The sequence below is a fragment of the Pararge aegeria genome, chromosome 19, assembly GCF_905163445.1.
Source record: "Pararge aegeria chromosome 19, ilParAegt1.1, whole genome shotgun sequence".
Taxonomy (NCBI): Eukaryota; Metazoa; Arthropoda; class Insecta; order Lepidoptera; family Nymphalidae; genus Pararge; species Pararge aegeria.
The window spans coordinates 8,157,602-8,181,008 of record NC_053198.1 but is presented as its reverse complement, the minus strand read 5'-3'; the positions used below and the strand labels follow the sequence as shown (position 1 = coordinate 8,181,008).

The 23,407-nt window shown below is 35.8% G+C and overlaps 1 protein-coding gene across 2 annotated transcripts; it reads left to right on the top strand.

Moving 5' to 3' along the window:
- The first annotated feature begins 947 nt into the window (after positions 1 to 947).
- On the top strand, positions 948 to 23,107 carry LOC120631977 (neutral and basic amino acid transport protein rBAT). 2 transcript variants are annotated; one of them, XM_039901697.1, is made up of 12 exons: positions 948 to 1,211; positions 10,062 to 10,252; positions 10,906 to 11,081; positions 11,589 to 11,795; positions 12,336 to 12,495; positions 13,286 to 13,455; positions 14,999 to 15,195; positions 15,806 to 15,975; positions 17,173 to 17,286; positions 18,481 to 18,599; positions 19,645 to 19,776; positions 22,898 to 23,107. In XM_039901697.1, exons 1-12 carry the CDS (start codon positions 1,112 to 1,114, stop codon positions 22,995 to 22,997), a joined length of 1,836 nt encoding a protein of 611 aa, XP_039757631.1. In that variant the 5' UTR covers positions 948 to 1,111; the 3' UTR covers positions 22,998 to 23,107. The 2 variants fall into 2 exon arrangements, with proteins under 2 accessions (XP_039757631.1, XP_039757633.1); XM_039901699.1 differs by lacking the exon at positions 948 to 1,211 and adding an exon at positions 7,266 to 7,307.
- The last annotated feature ends 300 nt before the right edge of the window (positions 23,108 to 23,407 follow it).

The following is a 23,407-nucleotide window of genomic DNA, read 5'->3' as shown; positions in this document are numbered from 1 at the left end:
AGAATTCCTTATTTCCTGTGGGCTTGAGAAGATTCCATGTTGTGCATATGCTATTTTCACAAAGACTACCGCCGCTTGAAATTTCCCTAAGATCAGTTCAAGAGTTTATACGGCTACAAACAGACAGAAATACACACTAGCGTTTCTAGATATTTCAATATATTGTAAATGCAAATTTTTATGTCTCTAACTTCTAACCCCAGTTTTATCCATTTTAATGAAATATCTTCTTATCTGATGATTATACTTTAAAAATAAAACTATTTTCTAAATTTCAGGTTTGTAGACTTTTTAATAAAAAAAACAGCTTAAACTTTCATTTCCTATTTTACCAACCTTAACCAAATTTTATAGATGTTGTTGTTTAATATACAGATATGCGATGCTGATAACCTAAATGCTGATTTCGACGTATCTAACTTCAAAAACATAGAACTTTCATACAAACGTTCATCCCCTATTTCACCCCCTACAAGAATGTGTTTTGTGACAAAAGATAGCTTATGTCCATCTCCAGGATAATAAATTACCTTGCCAGGTTTCATTATGATCCGTGCAGCCGTTTAGTTTAGTGAAAAGGTTTAGAAAGACAGAGTTACTTTTTAATTTATAATATTAGTATGGATTGTATAATTTATTAAAAGGCATAAATTCTTTAGTGTTTATTTTTGCGTTCGATCTCATCGTAAGGCCAATTCCATAATAGTTTTGCCATGTCTTTAGTATGAATAAAAGTAAATTATTTAATAATTTTTCCTAATCCTCCAAATTAAAATATCTTCTTATAGTCTAGTCTTCGAAGTTGTTTATACAATTGATGAAGAAGTAATTTCATTCAATTATTCTTATAATGAACGCAGCCTTAGTTTCATTGATTTCCTGGGCGTGGTTTAAAATTATTCATTCTAACTTTTTTTGACAACTATTTCATTCTATATTTCATTCATTCACTTCACAATTCATTTTTCAGCGTGTCGTACACGTAGTGATTATATTCTCAATGGTGTTGTACGTTATATAGTGAAAGTAGAAGTGATTTATGTGGTACACTGATATAAAGCTGTGAGAGACCTTTCTACTTGTAAAACCGGTTTGGGAAAAGTAATTCATCATGTCGGAGACGCGGAAAAACCATCTCACCATAGATGGAGGGCAAGTTAAGGAAGACGAGCACGTCGCCTCCTATAAACCCATACCAGAAGCAGATACAGGTAATTAATTGATGGTACATTATTTGGATTATATTAAAACTTATTAACTAATTATGATCTCTAATTCCTATTAAAATATACGAATTATTTAACCAAATCATAGCGATATACTCAATTCTAAGTTCCCTTTGAGTAAGTAACTTTTGAAAAATCGCTTGTTATTTTAAAATTGTGACCTAATTCTTTGTTTTAATTTATAATCTTCATTATCAGCTGATCCTTGACATTTGGTAGTAAAAGGAGCTTGAAACGTAACGTAATTCTACACGTATTATCCGAACAATTTAGGATGAGTTGCTATAGTCGGTTTTTTATTAGACTTAGGTAGCAATTTATCGTATAGTCACTATCGTCTTAAAACACGAATATGGGGTCTCATGAAATTTAATTTTATTAGACGTTAGATAAAATTTTAATAATTTTATAACGGAAAAATATTCTCTTGGAGTGACAATTTTAAATGGTCGGGCTATAAAGCGCTTTCATTGGATAAATCGTTTAGCATTACAGCGCCATTTTGTTCTTAGATTGCTGACTGATGCAATATGAGAGTTGTTTGCATTTTGTTTTGCCTAATTAGGTTTATTGTTAGCAATTTGTGAAGAAGTTAAATATATGTAAGGTCAATCAGTTTGAAGTATTGTTGGCCAGTTTTTTTTAACAGTGTTTGTGATCTTATGAATGAAGCACAAGTGAGTGCACAGGAAGTTGGCAATTGTGATCAGAACATGGTTATTGTTATTTTTCAATCGAGATTTCAAATTAGGATTGCAACCAATAAGGAGAAACTAAGAGATAATCATGACTGGAGGTTTTGTTTACAGCTCATGAAATAGAATATATTGATGCCAATTTGGAGTATATGCAGATGAATCAAACAGAAATAATGGAGCCACCCGATGATTCAGATGATCATTGGGATCATGAGAGTACAGCTAACATGCTCTCTTTATATTTAGAACATATAGATAAGTTTAGAAATCCAAAAATTAGGAAAAAGAATGTATGGGTAGACATAGGCAATGCGGTTGGCAAAGGGCCTGATAGCTGTGACAAGAAGTTCCGAAATCTTAAGCAAACCTATATCAGATTGTTAAGGAAAAAGAACAAGAGTGGGGTGACAACATTCAAGTGGCCGTTCTTTGATATATTTGAGGAAATTTACAGTGTTGATGGCAAGTATCAAGCTGAAATTCAGCAGAAAATTAGGGAAGAAACTAGTGACAGAATTAAAGCATACATAGATATGAGTACAAGCAAATTAGAAGACAGTCAAGAAAATGGAGGTACGTCAAATGGACAGACAGATGAAGTGAGAAGAAGATTGCTAAGAAAAAGGAATGCAGAATTTAGGAAGGTTACTTTAGAAATGAGGGATCGTCAGAGAGTGGTAGAGGAGAAATTAGATAGACTGATAAATACAGTGGAGGAATCAAATAACATCCAAAGAGAAAGGAATAGATTGTTTCAACAGTTTCTTGACAATTTAAGACCAAACCATTGAGTGGTTGATTCTGTTATTAGTCTTAAGGCTTGGGAATAGCTTTAATACTTAAATTCATTTGCCGATAATTACTTTTAAGGGGTACTTGTGTGCATTTTAACAACTTTCTAGGAAAATATCTGTTTCATAACTGTACCATGTACTGTACTATTATTTATAATTACCATAAATAATATAATTTATAGTCTAAGTTTGTATTTAAAATAAATGAAAGAAAATATTTTTTGTGTTTGCAAAATCTGTTCTGTTAGTTTTTCATAACAACAAACAGAAATTTATTGAACTTCTCATGTTATGTAATCAAACTGGTAGTTATATTTTCCTAACTTTTATATTAATAAAAAATTGTATTATGTATTATGTATAGAATCAAAATATGTCATCTTACTGGTATGGTTTTATTTTTATAACATTTATATAAAAAAATGTAAGTGTCCTATATAGTTCCTAACTTGCACAATGAGCATATCAGTTTTAAATTGTGTACAATTATGTTTGATATTGACGTAAAGTACCTATTTTTGTATGTACAAATAAGTAAATGAATAAAATTTATTGATGATGAGCCATTTATTTTTCTTATAACCTCAATAGGAAAACTTAGCTACTAACAGGCACCAAACCTAAGTTAACCAATATCTTGAGAACAAATTAAATGACTATGGATATTTTTCTAGTAATTTAATATTATAACACCATGAAAATCAATCATATGGAGAGGTCGAAATGTACCTTGCGAAATCTTATCTCTCTTTTTCTTTTCCCCACTTATTATTAGGTACTTTGTCTCAAAAGTTGGTTACAATAACGATAAATTAGGTTAGGTATTCTATTTTTATTAAAATAGACTACAATTTCAGTCTATTTCTACTTTCAACACAATCCTTTGTCCTGTAGGTATTTACTAGCAAGAATGTTTTTACGCTTTTTAGAGGAATGCTAAAGTAACTAGGATCTGTTTCAAAGTTTAGTGTTTTATTAATTTTATTATTAAAGTAAACCATTATTAAACGAACACTTGTATTTGTTTTACACATGGTTTTCTGTAAAATGGATATACCTAAATGTTAAGAAATTCTTTTCATAGATCTTTCTTCCTCAGTTTGTGTACATTAATGGCATTTTTCCATTATCTTCTAAGTAACAGAAAGTCTTTTGATCAGCAACTTCAGCAGAAATATGAACAGATTGGCTTTAAACTAACTTCAATTGATATTGGACTTATAATTGCCAAAGTCAAACAAGCGTAGGTCTTAGTTTTAAAAAAGGTGCTTTATGTTATAGCGTTTCTAATAAATTTCATGCACGAATTGTGCGTAACGTAACGTATAGCAACACTGCCATGCCGGCCACAGCTAAACCAACTGTAGCTAAAAGTTACCTATGTATATGTGTATATATAATACAGTAACAAGTAGCGTTAAAAATCATGTATCCCATATTTCTTAACGTTAGCGGTAATTAAATCGATGCCACTGTATAGTACTTAATAGTATTTATAAGATTTTTTCTGTCAACCCTGGTAATAAGATACCTACCTCCCTACTCTATCAGCGCGGCGATAAGTTTAAGTTTATTCGCAGCCGTACTGCGTCATGTCATAGATACATAAATTACCTAACTAGGTATGATTACTTGAGATCAGCTTCGCATGTGTACTTTTACTGATGAGGCCGCCTTTGTAAACTAGCAATAAGTTTCTATTACATATCTCTGTTAACGTTTAATTTTTCTGTGTGCTTTTCTATTATATTTTATTTCTATTCTATGAAAGTGCAAGCTATATACCTACTACTAGCGGTACTATACCGAATGGCTGTTAAGTCGGAACATATGAAATGAGACTTTTATAAATAGGTATATTTGTTACACTAGTCCCCCGCGAATTATACGACTTCTGGTACGTTTCCCATATAAACTGTCTTCCGCTATTCTACATAAAAACACTGACCTACCGCATTGACTCGACTAAAATGGAAAAACTATCATTAACATAAGGCTGATTTTTCTTGAGTTTAGGCAGTGTTTTATCTATCATCTGCTACTTATTTATTATTTTTGGGGTTAGAATTTATTGTGAATCCTTAAGCACGTGACTATTATTAGGTATCTAATTTGTCAATCTACAAACCATATTTTCATCGAAATTACTAGTGTAAAAAATAGCGGAATTAACATTTTTTTATATATAACCTTTAATTCCCTTATTGCGTTAAATACCTAGGGGTAAAAATCTAAAGAAGAATCTTAAGAAGTTACATAGGCTATCATAATCTTCCGAAATTGGGCTATCAAACGAACTCTTAAGCTTTCTTATTAGTATTGATAAAATTACAGTATAGCACTATTCAACGAGCCGAATTGGCCGTTACTCGGAAGTCGAAGAGAAAACAAAAACTGAGAAAGGAATACTCAAACAAATGAATATAAAACTTCGAGACACGTGCTTCTCTAAATAATTAACAGTTGACTAAATTAGCACCAACGCTAAAACAATACCAAAGACGCATCAACTGCGTTTAATACTAACTGATGACGTTGCGTGTTTGCGTACGAGATTTATACGTTTCATACAAAGTTAAATCCCTGTTCGCCACGCCTGCGGTGCTTAGTAGCCTTAGCAAAAGATTTGCTAACTCGCCATCGAAGAGTCGTATTCGAGTATGGAAATACTTGAACATCGGAGTAAAATGAATCTTATGTCCATTAAATTAAAGCCTACAATTCTTTAGCTCGGGCTTTTGACAGAATATTTGTAAAACAAAAATCAGAATTACAGGATTTCCGGCTCTAAACGGTTTACATTACACATTCCATTTTACTTTGACAATACAGAGTTTGATTATGCGAAAACAATAAATTTCTAGCGAGCAAATCAAGTATTAAGGCTACTTACTGCTCTTGGGAGTAATGACGCTTTATTTGGCCCGATGTCACACTTATTATACTTTAACATTAACATCTTAAATAAGCAAGGTTTATAGTTTACGTGAATGTTTATGGGTCGTATCTATGAATAGCTGTGGCCTCCAGTATTCATTTTCAAATCGCACTAGTAGATCCTAAGAAACGTACAAAAATCTCTTTTTAGTAAATACAAACTAATTGACTGGTTACTTAAAGTCCAGAAGGAATCATTCGTTTTACTGAGACAAACGATCCTATATTATGTAAGTTAGTTCTTATTTACAAAGACCTTATATAAAAAGTAATTGCAATGCAGTCCCTGATTACACGATGTGGAAATGATGCATTTTTGTGCCCGTTAAGAGCTTGTTTTTAGGGTTCGGTTTGCGAAAATAGCCTCAAGATATTCTGTAAGTTAGACACTATTTACACAGTAGAACCCTCTGTAAAAGGTTATTGGAATGCAGTCACACACACAAGAGTCAATGCAGCATTTTGCCGAGCTTCCTGGAAATAATTTTTTGTATCCGTCAGCAGGGCCTGTTTTTAGGGTTCAGTTCGCGAAAATAATGCCGGTGTAAATGCAGTCAAACACGTAACAACTTGACGGCAGCCATTTTTAGAATGTGTCTGAAATGTGAACGTGCATGCCTTGCGAACTCATGCTCATGCTCTGTTTGAAGGTGATGGTTTTCCACCAGGTGGGACACCGGCTTGCTCCGTCAATATTATAATTAAAAAAAATGCTATTGGAAAAAAAATGTTATTGGAATGCAGTCCATGGACTGCATTCCAATAACATTTATAGTTATAATAACATTTATAGTAGTCATGACTACCCAAGCATAAATACTAATATACTAATACAGCATTTGGCCGAGCTTCCTGGAAATGTGTTTTTGTGTCCGTTAGAGAGCTCGCTTTTAGGGTTCAGTTGTCGAACATATCAATATTTATTGAACTGTCCAGTTTATTCGGGAAATGAGAGTAAAATGAATTGATGGATTGATGACGGCTAATAGAAGTGAAAACGGCATTGCCGTGTGGTGACGGCAGATCACCATCCCTCTCCTTCCCGCGGGTGTCGTACGAGGCGACTAAGGGAGTATAACGGAGAGCGGGAAGCAGCGTCCTCTGTGGTACTACTACCATCTACATCTACTGTGGTGATTATGGGCAAATCCTCCAGTTGGGAGAGGCTACTAGTCCAGCAGTGGACTGTAATATGCTGTTGATGATGATGATGATGATGATGATGAATAGAAGTGAGTGGTATTAGAAGACAGACAACTCCCGGATAAGGGCACGTTACGGCCTCCTTAGGATAAGGGCAATGAGAAGAATAAGAGGACCACAACTAATAGTTTTTGATACGAAATATATAAATAGTAGGTACATTTTATAAGTCTATTATTGGTGTCCCATTGCAGAGAGAGAATTAGAGCATTGACCCACAACGATGTTCCAATGCTGGTTTTGCTGGCAATAATTACCTACTTCACTCGATTATTTTATTTAAGTAAACGTAAAAGTAAAAAAATAAAACCACGGAACCTAAATTATCTTCGTCGGAACACATTTTACTGAATGCAATAATGCATCTTTTTGTTCAAGTGAACTTAACCGGCCAATAACTCAGTGTTCTCAGGAAGCTTGCCGTGTGTAGACGTTTTACCCCAGCCTCCGTGAGTAATTTAATTAAGCTATATGTAAAAGTTCTTAGTTTGTGTAAGGGTTCTGTGTACATAGTCTATATAGGGACGGCCTTGACACAATTTATAGCACCTTTTAGCCTCTCCTAGAAAAGTGTTGCCATTTAGCGCCACGTATTCCTTCTTAGCCATATTTATTATATCCATACTAATATTATAAATGTGAAAGCGTTTCTATTTTTTTAGCATAACCTCTACGTCAGTCTTAATGAAATTTGGCTTAGAGTTTCATAAAACAATAGGATTTTTTATCCTGAGATTTAAAAGGGAACATTAACAAAGGGTACGACGTGCCAGCCAAATCGATCTGACGAAATTGTTCTGATGAAAGATTTTGACGAAAGCCCAAAACAGAAAAAGCTTCCACGGTATATTTAAAACATCCAACTTATTCGCGGGGAATTCTATCTATAATTCAGCCTGAACTGTCCCCCTTCCGTTGTACACAAGTAGGTATCAACGACGACGTCTGTGCTAATTTAGTCGAGTGTCTATTACTTGTAGTGATGCGCGCGTCTAGAAGTTTAAGATTGGTGCGTTTTGATACACCTTACTTTTGCTTTTCAATGGATTTTTACGATTTGACTACGAAATTGGTAAATTGGACGAAAATAAGTTTTAAGACGACGTCTGGTGGGAGGTTCCGGTCGTAGATAGTCAAAGAGTCACCCTACCGTCAAAGACGTGCCGCTAATCGATTAAGTCGACCATGTAGCGTAGAAACCGATTAGGCGCATGGTTCAAATATAACTGGAATACCCATATTAGACTAAATGTCTAAATCATTACTTTCCACCAGGTGACATTGCAGTCAAGGGCTAGATTGTAGTAGAAAAAAAACGTGCTATCAGTAGAAGTGTGACAAAACACTATTTCGACGTTAAGCTCAATTTTGTGTCCCTAAATGTCTTGACCTCGATTTATGTTGGACCCTTTATTCCCTTCTGACTAAGAAACACCCGTTCTAATAGTTCGCGAAATGTTGCCTGGAGCGCCTCACCAGACACTAAACGTACGCATGCGTTCGGTATAGAGTTTAGGGTTAATTTTGTTTGCACCGGCAACCCTTTTTTTAATAAACGTGGTGTAGCGTTGGTTGGAACTCGCGCAATGTTTTGTCACATTCCGACTTTTGAAAAGTGCTATAAGTTGAAGTGTGACAATACACACAGAAAAAGTATTTTCGACGTTTAGCCCAACGCGTGCGTTCGGTATCTTTTAATTTTACTTGCAATTTCACCGCCTTATTAAAAATTGGTGTAGCGTCGGTTGGAGTCTAGTTTGAATACTCGCGCAGTGTTTTGTCACGTTCTGACATTTGGAAGGTGCTTCCAGTGTAAGTGAGAGGAACACTTAAGTAACGTATTATTAATCTGTGGTTACTATTTTGACGTTATGTTACGTTTATTAATAATAGGTATGTCTTAAAGTTGATTAGATCCAGGATCCTTTTCGGTTAACTTTTGATTTTTTAGTGTATTTATAAACAATATATCCATTTATAGTTTTTTGCCCCACTTAATTCCTATATTTTTTATAAAACCCTAGATCCCTGGTCACATTTAAAACGGAGAGTTTACAGTGAACCCTCTCAAACTCAGGCTAGTTAGCTAATGAGTGGAGGAAGTCGTAGCCATTAGTTAATAGAGATCCTAGCTAATTATAGTTTAAATGTGTTTGGGTTGATATCGTTTTTATTCTGTTATTTGTAATGTTTGTAACACAATAAGTTTACTTATGCTTTATAAAACGTTTATGTATGATTAATCGAATGGTATTTATGTTAATGTTAAGCAAATTGCTTATCTTAAAGCTGAGTAATTGAAATGAGTTTTTTTTTGGGTTCCGTAAACTGTACGCAAAATAAGTAGTGCGATCTGAACATGGGGCATATGGCTGCGCAGTGTACAATAACTGATCTGAGAAGGGCCGTGGGCGATTTATGCAATTGGACAAATCGCCATGTTGCATCTTCAGATTGGATTTATCGTTTTGCGAGAACTATATTTACAATATTTATCAAGCGAGTCGCTGGAAGCCGCTGGAGGCAAGCGGTCCAGGACCGTAGATTGTGGAACTCCCTACAAAAGACCTATGTCCAGCAGTGGACGTCAATTGGTTGAATTGATGATGATGATGATACATTATAATGTTATTCCGGAACTGTGCGATATATTAAGGTTTAAAAAGGCAAGAAATAAGAAGCTTAGCCCCCGCGCTTCTATATAAATGTGGTCGGGCGAGATTTATGATTATTATGGTATTTTTGTCACACGTTAGACAATAATAATCGAGACTAAATGCTTAACGTACTCTCTGACGCACAGGGGTGGACATTGGACACTGCCAAGTTCCTTGTACCTGGGGTACTGAGTATGTCAATAAGTACCAAACATGATATCGCCTGCATCATCAATAGTCTATAATAGTCCTTTGCTGGAATAAAGGCTTCTCCCAATTGGAGAGTTGGCCTAAAATCACGACTCTGTGCAGTCGGGTTGGTGATTGTAGTAGTACCGTAGCAGGAGCGTAAAGGACGCTGCTGACCGTTCTCCGTTATACATCCTTAGTCGGATTGTCCTCGTAAAAAATCCGTGAAAAGAGAAGGGCCGGTGCAACTGTATTCTGATCTGTCAGCACTAAAAAAACATGGCAGTTGTCCATTAATTTTATATTTATTCGAACAATAAAAGAAAAATTAAAATTTCCTCTACATATTTCGTTTAGATTTCCGGACGTCCAAGATAAGCCTGCACAAGTCGAAGGACAAGCTATCGTTTGACGGCGCGGAGGAGAAACTCCTCGACAAGGAAGAAGAGGCCAGGATCGTCACCCGTGTCGATATGGTGGACGCCAAGTACGCTGTCGGCGACCACAGGAATGGAGACGCTAAGATCGAGCTTGATGCTAATAAAAGGGTAAGTTCTGATTTCATCCAAATCCAATTTTTTTAGTTTTTATTAGACCACCAACCCGCATTAGATCAACGTCGAAGCCTCGTAGGTCTTTGCTCTATAACTGTGGAACGTGCAACACGACCTGTGCCCTGCAGTGGGACGTTGATGATGATTTATTTAATTAGATTACAAGTAATATTTTTATCTCTACGTGACATGAGGAGATCCATCAAATAACTACGGTTACTGATATCATACCTGAGCGAGTCGCCAAACTGACGGCAATGGGGGAGGCAATAGCTTAGGAGGACCGATAGACATAGGGGTACCAAAAGGGGGAAAAACTCACAACAAATGCGCAAACGTTGGTAAAGACAAAATGTGGACATAAGGCATTAAACGAGCCTCAAGAACGTACCAATGATCCAGTTCTACCAATCTCCGATCATCGGTTAGAAATAATGATAGATCACGCGTTAGCACTTGACTGTGATCGCGATCTCGCATGATGGTTACTTATGCAGTTTTTTTCCACTAAAAGTTATCTTACCTGGTCGTAAGTGAAGATGCAGTCTAAGATGGGAACGGCCTTGAAACAACAGCCTTGACAGAAAGCTACTGCCCACTGCGCAAATCGGACGTCATTAAGGCAGTAAAGGAATTCTCTTCAACAGCAATTCTCCGGGCTATCGAAGGAGGAGCTCCTGAAGTACGCGGAAGATCCGTTCTGGGTGCGGCTGCGCTGGGTGATGTTCGCACTGTTTTGGGCGATGTGGCTTTGCATGCTGGGAGGCGCCATCATCATCATTGTACGCGCGCCCAAGTGCTCTCCGCCTACACCGCGCACCTGGTATGCTATATTATACATACCTGGTATTATTGTGTTGAAAAGATGGATGGCTTAGGCGATTTTTTTTTTATTCCTCTACTCCCTTGACTGTAATCTCACCTTGTGGTATTTGATAATGCAGTCTAAGATGGTGGCGGGCTAACCTGTTATTTTAATTTTATATTTTGTTTTATAAATGGTCGTTATGTTTGGAAATAAAGATTATTATTTTTATTATTATTCCGGACAACAAACTGTCCCGTCGGAATTTCAAAAAACCGAAACAAACGCGCCCGCGTTTGTTTCGGTTTCAGCTCAGCTCGTTCAAATGTCAAATATAACATCTTATGTAAAATAAGATCTTATTTAAATGTAGGTGCGATTATGTGAACTTTATTTAACACTTAAGACATTCTTACAAAATCAAATAATTAAATGTTTTAAAAGCGTATATTCAAGAGAAAACAAATTGTTATAATCAGCAGTCGACAGGGATTCCACTTTTGAAATGTTTTTTTTTTCAATCAGGTACGAAAAAGGCCCGTTGGTGGACTTTTCCTACGTAGAAGATTACCAAGAAGTGGAGAATGATCTACCATTGATGGAGAAGGCGAAGGTTTCTGGTATCTTCGCCTCCGCCTGCAAAGACACATACGAGGTCTTAAATGAATCCCCGCCTGCATGCTTGAAGCAATTCAAGGAGTTTGCACTCAAAGCGAAGTCTTTCGGAGTTCAGTGAGTATTTGTAACTTATTAAAGCATTAATTTTCCACAGACATATTTAAGTATATCTCTTGGACAACTATATCGTTGAATAATAAGTAACTCCTCTGATTTTGTGAATTCAACAAAACATCTGGCACATAACAAGTTATAGTTAACAAAGGATTAATTATTTGCACACTTTACAAAATTACTGTAAATGCACATTTTATAAACAAGGGGTAGGGCCCGTAAAGGTTGGAATCCCAGTTGATTATCGTTACTTAATTCCACTACAAGTAACATAGCGATAATATTATTTCCTCAATAATTTTTATTATTTAAATTTTTCTGTATTCTTATGTGGTGTACAATAAAAGGGTATCCATTCATTATTTTAGAGGAATCTTAAAATAATGAAAAAAAAATACCCTTTTATTGTACACCTCATAAGAATAAATATTTCCCCCTAATTTATTTTAAACTGATTATTTTTATTAAAAAAAAAATTATGTCTGTATTGTTATGTGATGTGCAATATAAGTGTATTCATTCATTCATTCATTATTTCAGAGTAATCGTTGATCTGACAGCTAACTTCGTTTCGAAGACTCACACGTGGTTCCAGCAAAGCGAAAACAAGACCAGTAACTTTAGCGACTACTTCATCTGGGCATCCAGTAATGAGTTCAACCCGGATGAGCCTGGCCAGCGCAAGCTACCTAATAACTGGGTAAGAGTTTTTTTTTAGTTTTCCTAATCTTAAGGTGAGCGGTGATAGCCCAGTGGTTAGGAGGTCGGGGTCACTTTTGGCGGGCCGAGTTTGAATCCCAGCACGCACTAGAAGTGCGAAGTACTTTTCTAAGCTACGTGCGTTTTTTGTTTAGCAATTAGAATATTACAGGAAAACTTCTTAAGAAAACCGGCTTGCCTGAGAGTTCTCCACAACGTTCTCAAAGGCGTGTGAAGTCCACTAAACCGCAATGGTCCAGCGTAGTGGACTACGACCTAAACACTTGACCTGTAGTGGGCCAGTAATAGGTTTATATTTCTTTCTTTATATCATTTGTTTAAACCCCATTTTTGTACCTAGCAATACCTAGCATCTCAAAGACTAATTAGGTAATAACATTTACGGTAATGATTGTGTATATTAACAATAAAATATTTTCTGGTATGGTATTTTACTTTACCTTTATTTTTGCTTAAAATATTTGAACCACCTATATATACCGGTATATTAGGATTTTAATGCCACGAACAAATATAGGTAGTTAAAACAAAATTAATAAATACACAAAATAAAATTTCCCATTTCTCAGCGAATTTTGTGTGTTCTTTAGTGTAATTTTACTCTTATTGTCAAGGTCACCTTTTACTTATGTTATTATTAAGTCTTCTACTGTATTTTTTTATATACACGCGTTGTTGTAATTATAGGTATCATGGTACGAGGCTGTGGAGTTTTAATTTCGCCTATGAGTTAGTGAAGAAACATTTCACAAGCTGTTTAATCTCCACAGGTGTCAACTAAGAATGCTCCCGCGTGGACGTGGAGTGAGAAACGCCAAGAGTTCTACCTGCATCAGTTCGAAGAAGACCAGCCCGATCTGAACTTCAACAACCCTCAAGTGGTGATGCAGTTCGATGCAGTTATAAAGAAGTGGATGGAAGCCGGCGCAGCAGGGATTAGGTAATGGATTTATTTACTTCGAATGAATGAATGAATGAATGAATATACTTTTAAAACATACCACCAAAAGTACGTAGCACAAAAAGAAAAGTATAACAAAACAACGTATACAATTTGGCGGCCTTAGCGATTTCTTCCAGGCGATTTCACTTAAGCTTAAGACAAATATTGTTTCATATTTAATGAAACAATATATATAAAATAAATAATTATCCTCAAATAAAAATAATAAAAAATGAATAAAAGAGAAGAAGGGAGCAGTGAACTATCCCGGGTCATCAGTTGATACAGTAGTACTTAGTAGAGCTTTTTGTGACAGAGCAAGTCCGGGGAAGTAATACATACATATTGTTGTGTTCTGTGAATCAAAACTCTTGTAAAAATATTAAATCAAAAGCAGCAATTCGAAACATTCAAAGTGTTTACTTATCTCAACCCTATTGAAGATAAAAGATCGACACGTGCATAGTACCAACACTACGCGACGCGTACCTAATTAAGTGGCAGGAGTCACTTGATTTTAATTTTGCATATGTTAGGGCTGTATATGATTTCTCTCTCTAAAAACTATGGCAGTATTTTACACAAACAATTAATTAGCGTTTCGGTTTCACAGATAAAACTCAGACACAGTAAATAATGTACCTCTAAAGCCTGCAAAGATTTATTTCGGTTTTCAATAACACGTATAGGCATATTGATGAATTATTAAAATTAAGCTTAATTTGCTATTGTCCGCGAATAGCAAGTCAAAAGTTAAGTCAATTAGTCATAGTAAAGTCAACCTCTCCTGAGGATGCTCCGGTTTCGAAGCGAAACCTGCGTAGAGGGTACATTGCCGAAGATCTGTTTGGTATGGAGTATAAGGATTAAAGAAATTATAAATTACACCATACAGATTCTCCTGCTTTCTAGTAACGCCTGCTTCTATCCTATTTATTTATACTCTCTAGATTTGTACACAACTCAGAAAAACGACAAAAAAAAGAACAAACACATGAAAAATGAAACAGCAATGAAGCAGGATACAAAAGGCGGCCTTACCGCTAAATAGCGATCCCTGCCAGGCAACCTTAGGATGAGGAAAACTAAAAAAAAAACGAATAGGTGGGGTACACTATTTAGTACATACATACGAATGTCTACATACTAATAGATAAACCAGACCACACAAATACTATTGATAAATATAAAAAACAAATGTACTAATACATATTTTAACATACCATAAATACTTAAATATGAGTTTGAGTAGATAAATAAATAATAATAGTCGTCTTTACTGACTATTGATGAATGAAAAGAGCAACTGCTGAGTTTCTTGCCGGCTTCTTCTCGGTAGAATCTGCCTTCCGGACCGGTGGTAGAGTCACTACAAACAGACATACTTGACGTTTCAAAAGTGCTTATATTAGGCCTACTTGAAATAAATGAATTTTGAAATTTAGAATTTTAGAATTTTAAATTTTAGAATTTTGAATTTTAGAATTTAAAATTTTATGAATTTAGACTTTTTTGAATTTTGAAAAAACTTTTCACTTAGGCTACATCACGCCCGCGAGTTGTTAGTGAACAGTTCGTTCCCGGAGGACATTCCGCGCTCGGGCAAAGGCAGCGTTCCCGATGCAGGACACTTCCAGTACGAGCACTGGCTACACCGTGGCACTCGCGACCAGGCCGCGCTTGATGGACTACTGGCGAGGTGGACTGCTCTTGTGGCCACGCACGCTACTGGCACCGGTGAGTCGATCCCATTAAGATTCCAAATTAAAGTATAATAGTCCCCTAGTTACAGTTGCTTGCTTCCTTTAAGCTGTGATTCAACATCATGGGCCGGTGACAATTATATCCCCGGGGAAATGATACAATTTTATCATCTTATATTTATCTGTTGTTTGGGTGTTTATATGTATATTATAAGTATTTATGTATTTCTATATATATAAAAGAGAAAGTGTGTGGGTATGTTCCGTATAGGCTCCGAAACGGCTGGACCGATTTCAATGAAACTTTCAGGGAATCTCTGGATTGACCTGGCGAGTAATCCTGTAAAGTTTGGTTACGATCGGAGCACTCCTATTTTTGAACTGTCAAACTGTCAAATACAGCTTTTATTTACTATGTTGATATTCTATTGTTGGGTGTACATGGGTGTAAATAATAAACTTCACTCGCTCGAACTAGCTCGAACTAGCTTTAGTTAAAGCGCTCAGACCGCGATTGCCAGAGAGTCAAATACTATCGGTTCCGAAAATTTTATATGCATTTTTAATTAAAAAAAATGATAATTCTCAAAGTGTAGGTAAAAACACAAATAAAAATTTAAAAAAGGATATAATTTTGTTCGCAGAAGGAACAGTGTTCACGATAGCGGAGGAGCGTCGCCCAGAGTTATTCGTTCTGGATCGCAATACCACTTCGTTGCGACCTCCGTCCGCTGCGGAGGTTGTACTGCAGAACCTCACGTACTCTGCTGCGGCCATAGACAAACGAGTGGATAAACGCTGGCCCGCGATTCAGGTATATACAACGTGTAACCGAATTACGAAATACCCTTTAACAGGGTGGGTACATATTTCATAAGGAATCACCCGGTAAAAATATTAAATCAAATCATAATAATTTTTTCATACAAACTAATTCAAAACATTTAAAGTGTTTACTTATGACAACCCTATTGAAGATAAAAGACCGGCACGTGCATAGTACCAACACTAAGCGACGCGAACCTAATGAAGTGACAGGAGTCACTTGATTTTAATTTTGCATGTCATGTTAGGGCTGTATCTGATATCTCTCAGTAAAAACTATGGCAGTAGTTTAATCAAAAACTATAAGCGTTTCAGTTTTTACAGATAAATCTCAGACACATTACTTAATGTACCTCTAAAGTCTGTGAAGATTCAATTCAAATCAAATACACTTTATTGTACACTTAAAAAAAAACACAATTGAAATAATGAAAGAAAAGGTACAATAGGCGGCCTTATCGCTTAAAAGCGATCTCTAATAGGCAACCTACCCTAAGAACATGAAGTTAAGAAAAAGGGTCAGGGTAAAATAATACTTAAGATTTATATCGGTTTTCATTCATACATTGTATTTTTTTATAGTAATCGTTATTGATGGAACAAGCACATGGCCCACTTGATAAAAGGAAAATCATCGCCTCTAACAGAGTAACACTTCACAGGGCATGCAAGGAACATGTCCTTCAAAGTTCTGCCCAAGCAGAGAAAAAAAAAATAGCAAACCAACTTGAGTCATCATTATAGTTTCCACTGCTTAAACTCATATGAATAGGCATGATCACTAATTTAGAAAAACTGCCCTATGTAATTCGGAAGTATCCAAATAATATCTTATTTTTGCAGATAGTAAAGATATTATTAATATACATTGCAAATTATATGAAAAAAAATATACCCCGTTAAAACGTTCACCGGGTGTCATGACCGTGCTCGTGACGTCATAGGCAAATTAGACCTTTAGTAAGTCCTTGTTCCATAACCAAAGATTATTGATAACAGAAAACATAGCAGCTGATAGTTTGAAATGACAAAATGCTTGATATACACAGAGTTCAAAGGTACAAAATTATTTTTATATAGAAGTGACGTCATAATTTTGAATTCGGCGTTTTACCTGTCATGGCGCACATAAAAAGTCAAAAACCATATCAACACATCTCCTAAACTGTTATCATGACTATTGCAGCTGACCGTTGAAAATGGTACAGACGAAGAGCTGGCCGCGTTTGCCATGCTTTTGCCGGCGACTCCGTTGTTGCAGCCTCAGCAAATTAAGAGTAAAGGCAACCAAACCAAAGTCGTAAGTCCTAAAATTATATATTTATAAATTAAACTTGTATTAATATACACTGATATATTACGAAAATTAAGCTTAATTTGCTATACTCCGCGAAAAGCAGGAGAATCTGTATGGTGTAATTTATCATTTCTTCAATCATAAGGATTGAAGAAATGATAACCTTCACACCAAACAGATCTTCGACAATGCAGGTTACGTTACGCACGTTTGGCTCCGTAACTGGAGCATCCTCAGGAGATATTGACTTTACAATAAAGGAAATATTTTCTTATTTAAAATATAACTAGTTATGAATTGTAAATGTTTTTTTTAACTAAAAGTTCATTTGTCATAATTAAGAATATTAATTAGTGTTTCGGAAAACTACAGTTTATTTTTATAATAATTTATACACAAACTGATATATTCTGAGAAATCCACTACAAAATTGACAATCCATACAAATTAAATATTTCCTTTATTGTATTTTTAATATATATAAAATGTCCAGTTTAAGCTGGAATTTTCAGCCTGGAAAGCAGAGTAGAGATTAGCCTTCGCCGAAAATAATAACTGAGTCGCGAGTGAATAGCCTTTTGTCACAAAAATCTAATGAACGGTGAATTAAGAGCAAAAATGGTCAGATACTTTGCGAGAACGTATTTGAAAAAAAAATTGCATAATGTACTATTATCGGTGCGATTAAATTAACTAATAGAATAAAGTGCGAGAGCTACTGACGCTTTGAGATGGTGATAACAAAAAAGCTTACAGAAAAATCCTATTATAACGTTAAGGATTACTTCAACGATAAAAAAGCTTATGTGTGAATTGCTCTAACTTTATAACGTAATATAAATTCACTGTGAGATGGTGATAACAAAAAAAAATTTACCCGGCTAAGTTTGTTGTGGGCTCTTCTTAGACCAGGGCGCGTTTGGAACCCTCGTAGCTTTAGGTTTAATTTGGCGAACGAAATTATCACCATCTTACAATTATGTAAACATACATGTATGTTTTTTTTTTACATTAATATTTATAAAACAAAAAATGTATGACGTTCATAATTGCTGTCTTAACTATAGCCTAAATTGAATAAAGATTTGATTGATTGATTGATTGAATAAAGAAATTTTGAATTTGCTTAAGATGTGATTTAGATGATATATGTACTAAATGTCGATATTGTTTATTTTAAAATATCTTTTGTTCTAGAGCGAGCTACTGACTGAAGTGGTGTCACTGCGTGAAGACTCCAGCGTACAGCACGGGCGGCACGCGATAAAAGCAGTTCGTGTACGAAACTCTACGGAAACAGTGATCGCCTGCGCTAGGTGAGTACAATCAAAGTTCAAAAAAATAAAAAGTTAAAAATGTATTTATTTCAAGAAGGCCTAGTTTATAAGCACTTTGTCAACGTTAAGTCAGTCTGTTTGTAGTGACTCCACCAACGCTCGAAAGGCGAATTCTACGGTGAAGAGACGGCAAGAAACTCACTGAAACTTGCTCTTTTTCAACATCCAAATTCAGATTCATTTATTTCAAGAACGCTAATTCCGAGAGAATTAGCGTTCTTGGGAGAGGAGTCCAATTGTGTATTTGTAAGTGGATGTTAGTGGGCAATTTTAGAATTTATAATTTCTGAATTTTCTTTGGGCTCTGGGAGGCTTTTCGACGACCTCCCTGGCTCAACAGTGAGCGCTGTAAATTTAAGGAGGAGATCCCAGGTTCGGGGAATTTCTAATTTCTGAATTTTCTCTGATCTAGTTTGATGGAAGGCTCCCTAACAGGTTAGCCCGCTACCATCTTAGACTGCATCATCACTTACCACCAGGTGAGATTGCAGTCAAGGGCTAGCTTGTAGTTAAAAATAGTTCGGCCATGACTAGTTACCACCCTATCAACGAAGACTTGTTGCAAACGATTTAGCGTTCCGGGATGATGTCGCGTAGAAACCAATTAGGGGTATTATTTTATATAACTGCCATACATACCCCATTTACAGATTAGCCCGTTACTATCTTAGAGAGTCTTCACTGAATCATCACTTAAGACCCAGATGAGATTCATCATATCATCTCATTACCGGCACACTACAGCGCACGGGTCTCCTCCCACAATGAGAAGGGGTTAAGGCCTTAGCCCACCACGCTGGCCCAGTGCGGTTTGGTGGAGTTCACACCTTCGAGAACATTGTGCAGAACTCTCAGGCATGCAGGTTTCCTCACGACGTTTTCCTTCACATTTCAAGCTAGTGATATTTGAATTAATTAAACTCGGCCCGGCTATCACCGCTTCCTGAGATGAGATCAAAGTGAAATAAAATGCTATTGTTGATAATGTAATAATACAACTATTTACCATTCGTTCGTATTACAGGTGGAAGGCGGGTCAATCCGGTTACGTGGCGGTGTACAACCCCGGCACAGAAGAGGTGCACGCGGAACTTTCGGGGCTCACATCGCTGCCTGCGGAACTCAGCGTGTTCAGAGTGTCGTCTTTCAATGCATAGTTAGTTCCCATCACATTTAGTTACAAAGAATGGAAATAGTGCCCTGACTGTCCAACAAAATTATCCCCTAAAATGAAACTGTAGTGTCGCTGAGCGTGTTCAGAGTGTCGTCTTTCAATGCATAGTTAGTTCCTATCACATTTAGTTTAAGTTACAAAGAATGGAAATAGTTAGTGTCCTGACTGTCCAACAAAATTATCCCATAAAATGAAACTGTAGTGTCACTGAGCGTGTTCAGAGTGTCGTCTTTCAATGCATAGTCAGTTCCCATCACATTTAGTTGAAGTTACAAAGAATGGAAATAGTTAGTGTACTGACTGTCCAACAAAATTATCCCCTAAAATGAAACTGTAGTGTCACTGAGCGTGTACAGAGTGTCGTCTTTCAATGAATAGTTAGTTCCCATCACATTTAGTTTAAGTTACAAAGAATGTAAATAGTTTAGTGTCCTGACTGTCCAACAAAATTATTCCCTAAAATGAAACTGTAGTGTCACTGAGCGTGTTCAGAGTGTCGTCTTTCAAGGCATAGTCAGTTAACATTTAGTTTAAGTTACAAAGAATGGAAATAGTTTAGTGTCCTGACTGTCCAACAAAATTATTCCCTAAAATGAAACTGTAGTGTCACTGAGCGTGTTCACAGTGTCGTCTTTCAATGCATAGTCAGTTCACATTTAGTTTAAGTTACAAAGAATGTAAATAGTTTAGTGTCCTGACTGTCCAACAAAATTATTCCCTAAAATGAAACTGTAGTGTCACTGAGCGTGTTCAGAGTGTCATCTTTCAATGCATAGTCAGTTTCCATCACATTTAGTTTAAGTTACAAAGAATGGAAATAGTTAGTGTCCTGACTCTCTAAAAAAATATCCTCTAAAACGAAACAGCATTGTTACTTAGCGTGTTGAGAGTGTCGTATTTCAATGCATAGGTAGTTCCCATCACATTTAGTTTAAGATACAAAGAATAGAAATAGCGAGTGTCCTGTCGTCCAACAAAATCATTCTGTCAATAGCTGGCGTTGTTTGGATTATATACAAATCGTACAAAAAACAACACCCGCTACCACAGTAGACTGCATCGTCACCTATCGGGATGCGATACCAGTTGAGGGCTAACTTGTAGTGGATAAAAAAACTATTTATACATTCCAAGAACCGAACCCTCAGTGTACGCATAAAGATGCATTGTTTATGCAATCAAACAACATAAAATCACGCATGTACACTCGATAGAGTTACGCAGATGTATTCAGTATATCATGTACATTTATTTACATTGTCTGTCAAAGTTAGAAGTAGTTGCATATTTTTGTAACACATAGTATTCAAGCTTGTATTATACAAAACTTTAACTATTTTTAGTCCGTATAATGAAACGAATGCGTAACTATAAAGAAATAAATACATAGATTTATAGGATAGAATGAGATAGAATATTTTAGTTTCCATGGTTTTAAATTAGAATTAATATAATTAATTAATTACATATAATATAATCGTAGACTAGCCGTGTCTATATATACGAAGATTTTAGCAAATAAGTAACTGGGAGACGTTAGAAATAAGCAATAGAACTTCAAAATTCAATTTTTACAATTTTTGTCGGTTTGTCTGTTTATCTGTTTGTTCGTGCGCGCATCACGCAGATACTACCGAACGGATTTGAATGCAATTTGGTATATTTATAGCTGATACTTAGGATTAAAATAAAAAATACTTTTGATCTCGAAAAATGATAGGTTTATTAGGATTTTAATTCGTAACCCCTACATACCTTAACCGATTTTCACAGGAAAGGCTATATTCTTAGTTTAATTTTGCCATCATTTCGTGAAGATCTATTGGTAGAGGAAATAAATCCTCGTGGATTTACATTTGTATCGCAATATTATTTTTTATTCCAATTAAAAGTTTTATAATAAAGGGTAGTTATAAAGCAGCAAAAACCTTATATATTAAAAAAAACCGTTTTAGAACATACAAAGTCAAAGTCTAAGTCAAATATTTCTTTATTCAAAAAGGCACATAGATAGCACTTTCGATGTCACGTTAATTATATAAAAAATGTGTACGTAGCAGTGAGTCGTGATGGCGATAACTACATTCGCAAACTTAAAACTAAAGCTACGAGGGTTCCAAACGCGCCCTGGTCTAAGAAGAAGCCCACAACAAACTTAGCGGGTGCACAACAAACTTAGGGTGTTCTTTTGTTATCACCATCTCACATTGTCATTTGAAAATATTTAAGAATTTGCGGTTAAATACTTCATTCCATTGAAAAGCACGTGACAGTAATAATTTTACCTATAATGTTCTAAACGTATACCATAAAATGTGAAAATGAGACAAAGTTTAAGCTAGCCACATTCCGAGAGTGTTAAGTCAGACGTGCGCGGAGCTTTTCACGGTTTTTGGACTGAGTGTGCGTTCTGAGAATGAGCGTTCTGCATGTTTTTTTTTTAATTATACATCTTTTTAAATAGATTTGTGTCGATTCTTGTAAATCAAGATTTTTTTAATAGAAAAGCAAAAGACAATAAAAATTATTTAGGTACCCATAATATGACGACACTTATGACACGACGACCATTTAATTAAAAAAATGTTGTGCATGGAATTACTTATGACCATTTAAACATCCTGTCATTTGAGATTACTCGTACTTATAGCTGCGCGTGCAGCAAACCACAAACAGAAATTAAATTATAGTTCGTAAAACGAGAATTTCAATCAATTGAGTGAAATTAAATAAGAACCTTTTTCTCTGTTTAACCGGTTAAAGAAACCGGTTTGAGGTTTCCAAGCCCTGCTTCAAAGTGTGTACTATCTGTTTACTGACCCCAGTTATAATAGCTTACCCGGAACATCCTACAATTTTATGACGCTGCTACAGCCAGATATCTCTCAAATGAACTGTTCCTACGGGATGATTTAAAAAACAAAAACAAACGCGGACGTAGTCGCGGGCAACAGCTAGTCTTAAATAATTTTTAAGCTTGAAAATAATATACCTAACATTAATGTAATGCATCTGATACTTTTCAGAATTTTCACTTCTTTCGTGTGGTAATAACACATTTATTTCTTTTGTTAAATATTTTTCTACTTGACACTTGTTCTAGTTATACAATCAACTCGCCTGTAGACACCAACGACGTGATAGTGCCGCCGAAGGCTTCGGTGCTGCTATCCTACGTGCCCAAAACCGAGGCAGAGCAGTAGTGCGGAACTAGTGTGTGCATTGACCGCCATAACGCGGTAATTTAATGTTTCTTTTGCATTTAATTTTATAAAATTTCAATGAGTAATCGAATATATAGCATCGCAGGATACTTTTGGTTTTCTTTGTTTCCTTATTATAAAAGAGGTTTGTCGGAATGGTAATAGCCAACTCGCTAAATAGTGGCTATGGCTTGGGGCTCCCTCGTGGGAACCGTGTTCGAACCCCGGCACGCATGTAACAGAGCTATGTGCGTTTTATTTTTATTTTATGAAATTGAATATCACTAGCTTTAAGGTTGAAACAGCACAAAAGCGACAGCTGCCTGCTATCATGGACATCCGCGAGCTATTCAAGGTCACGGATATCTCCTCACGCTCACGCAGACTCTCACTGGACAAACATACAACCA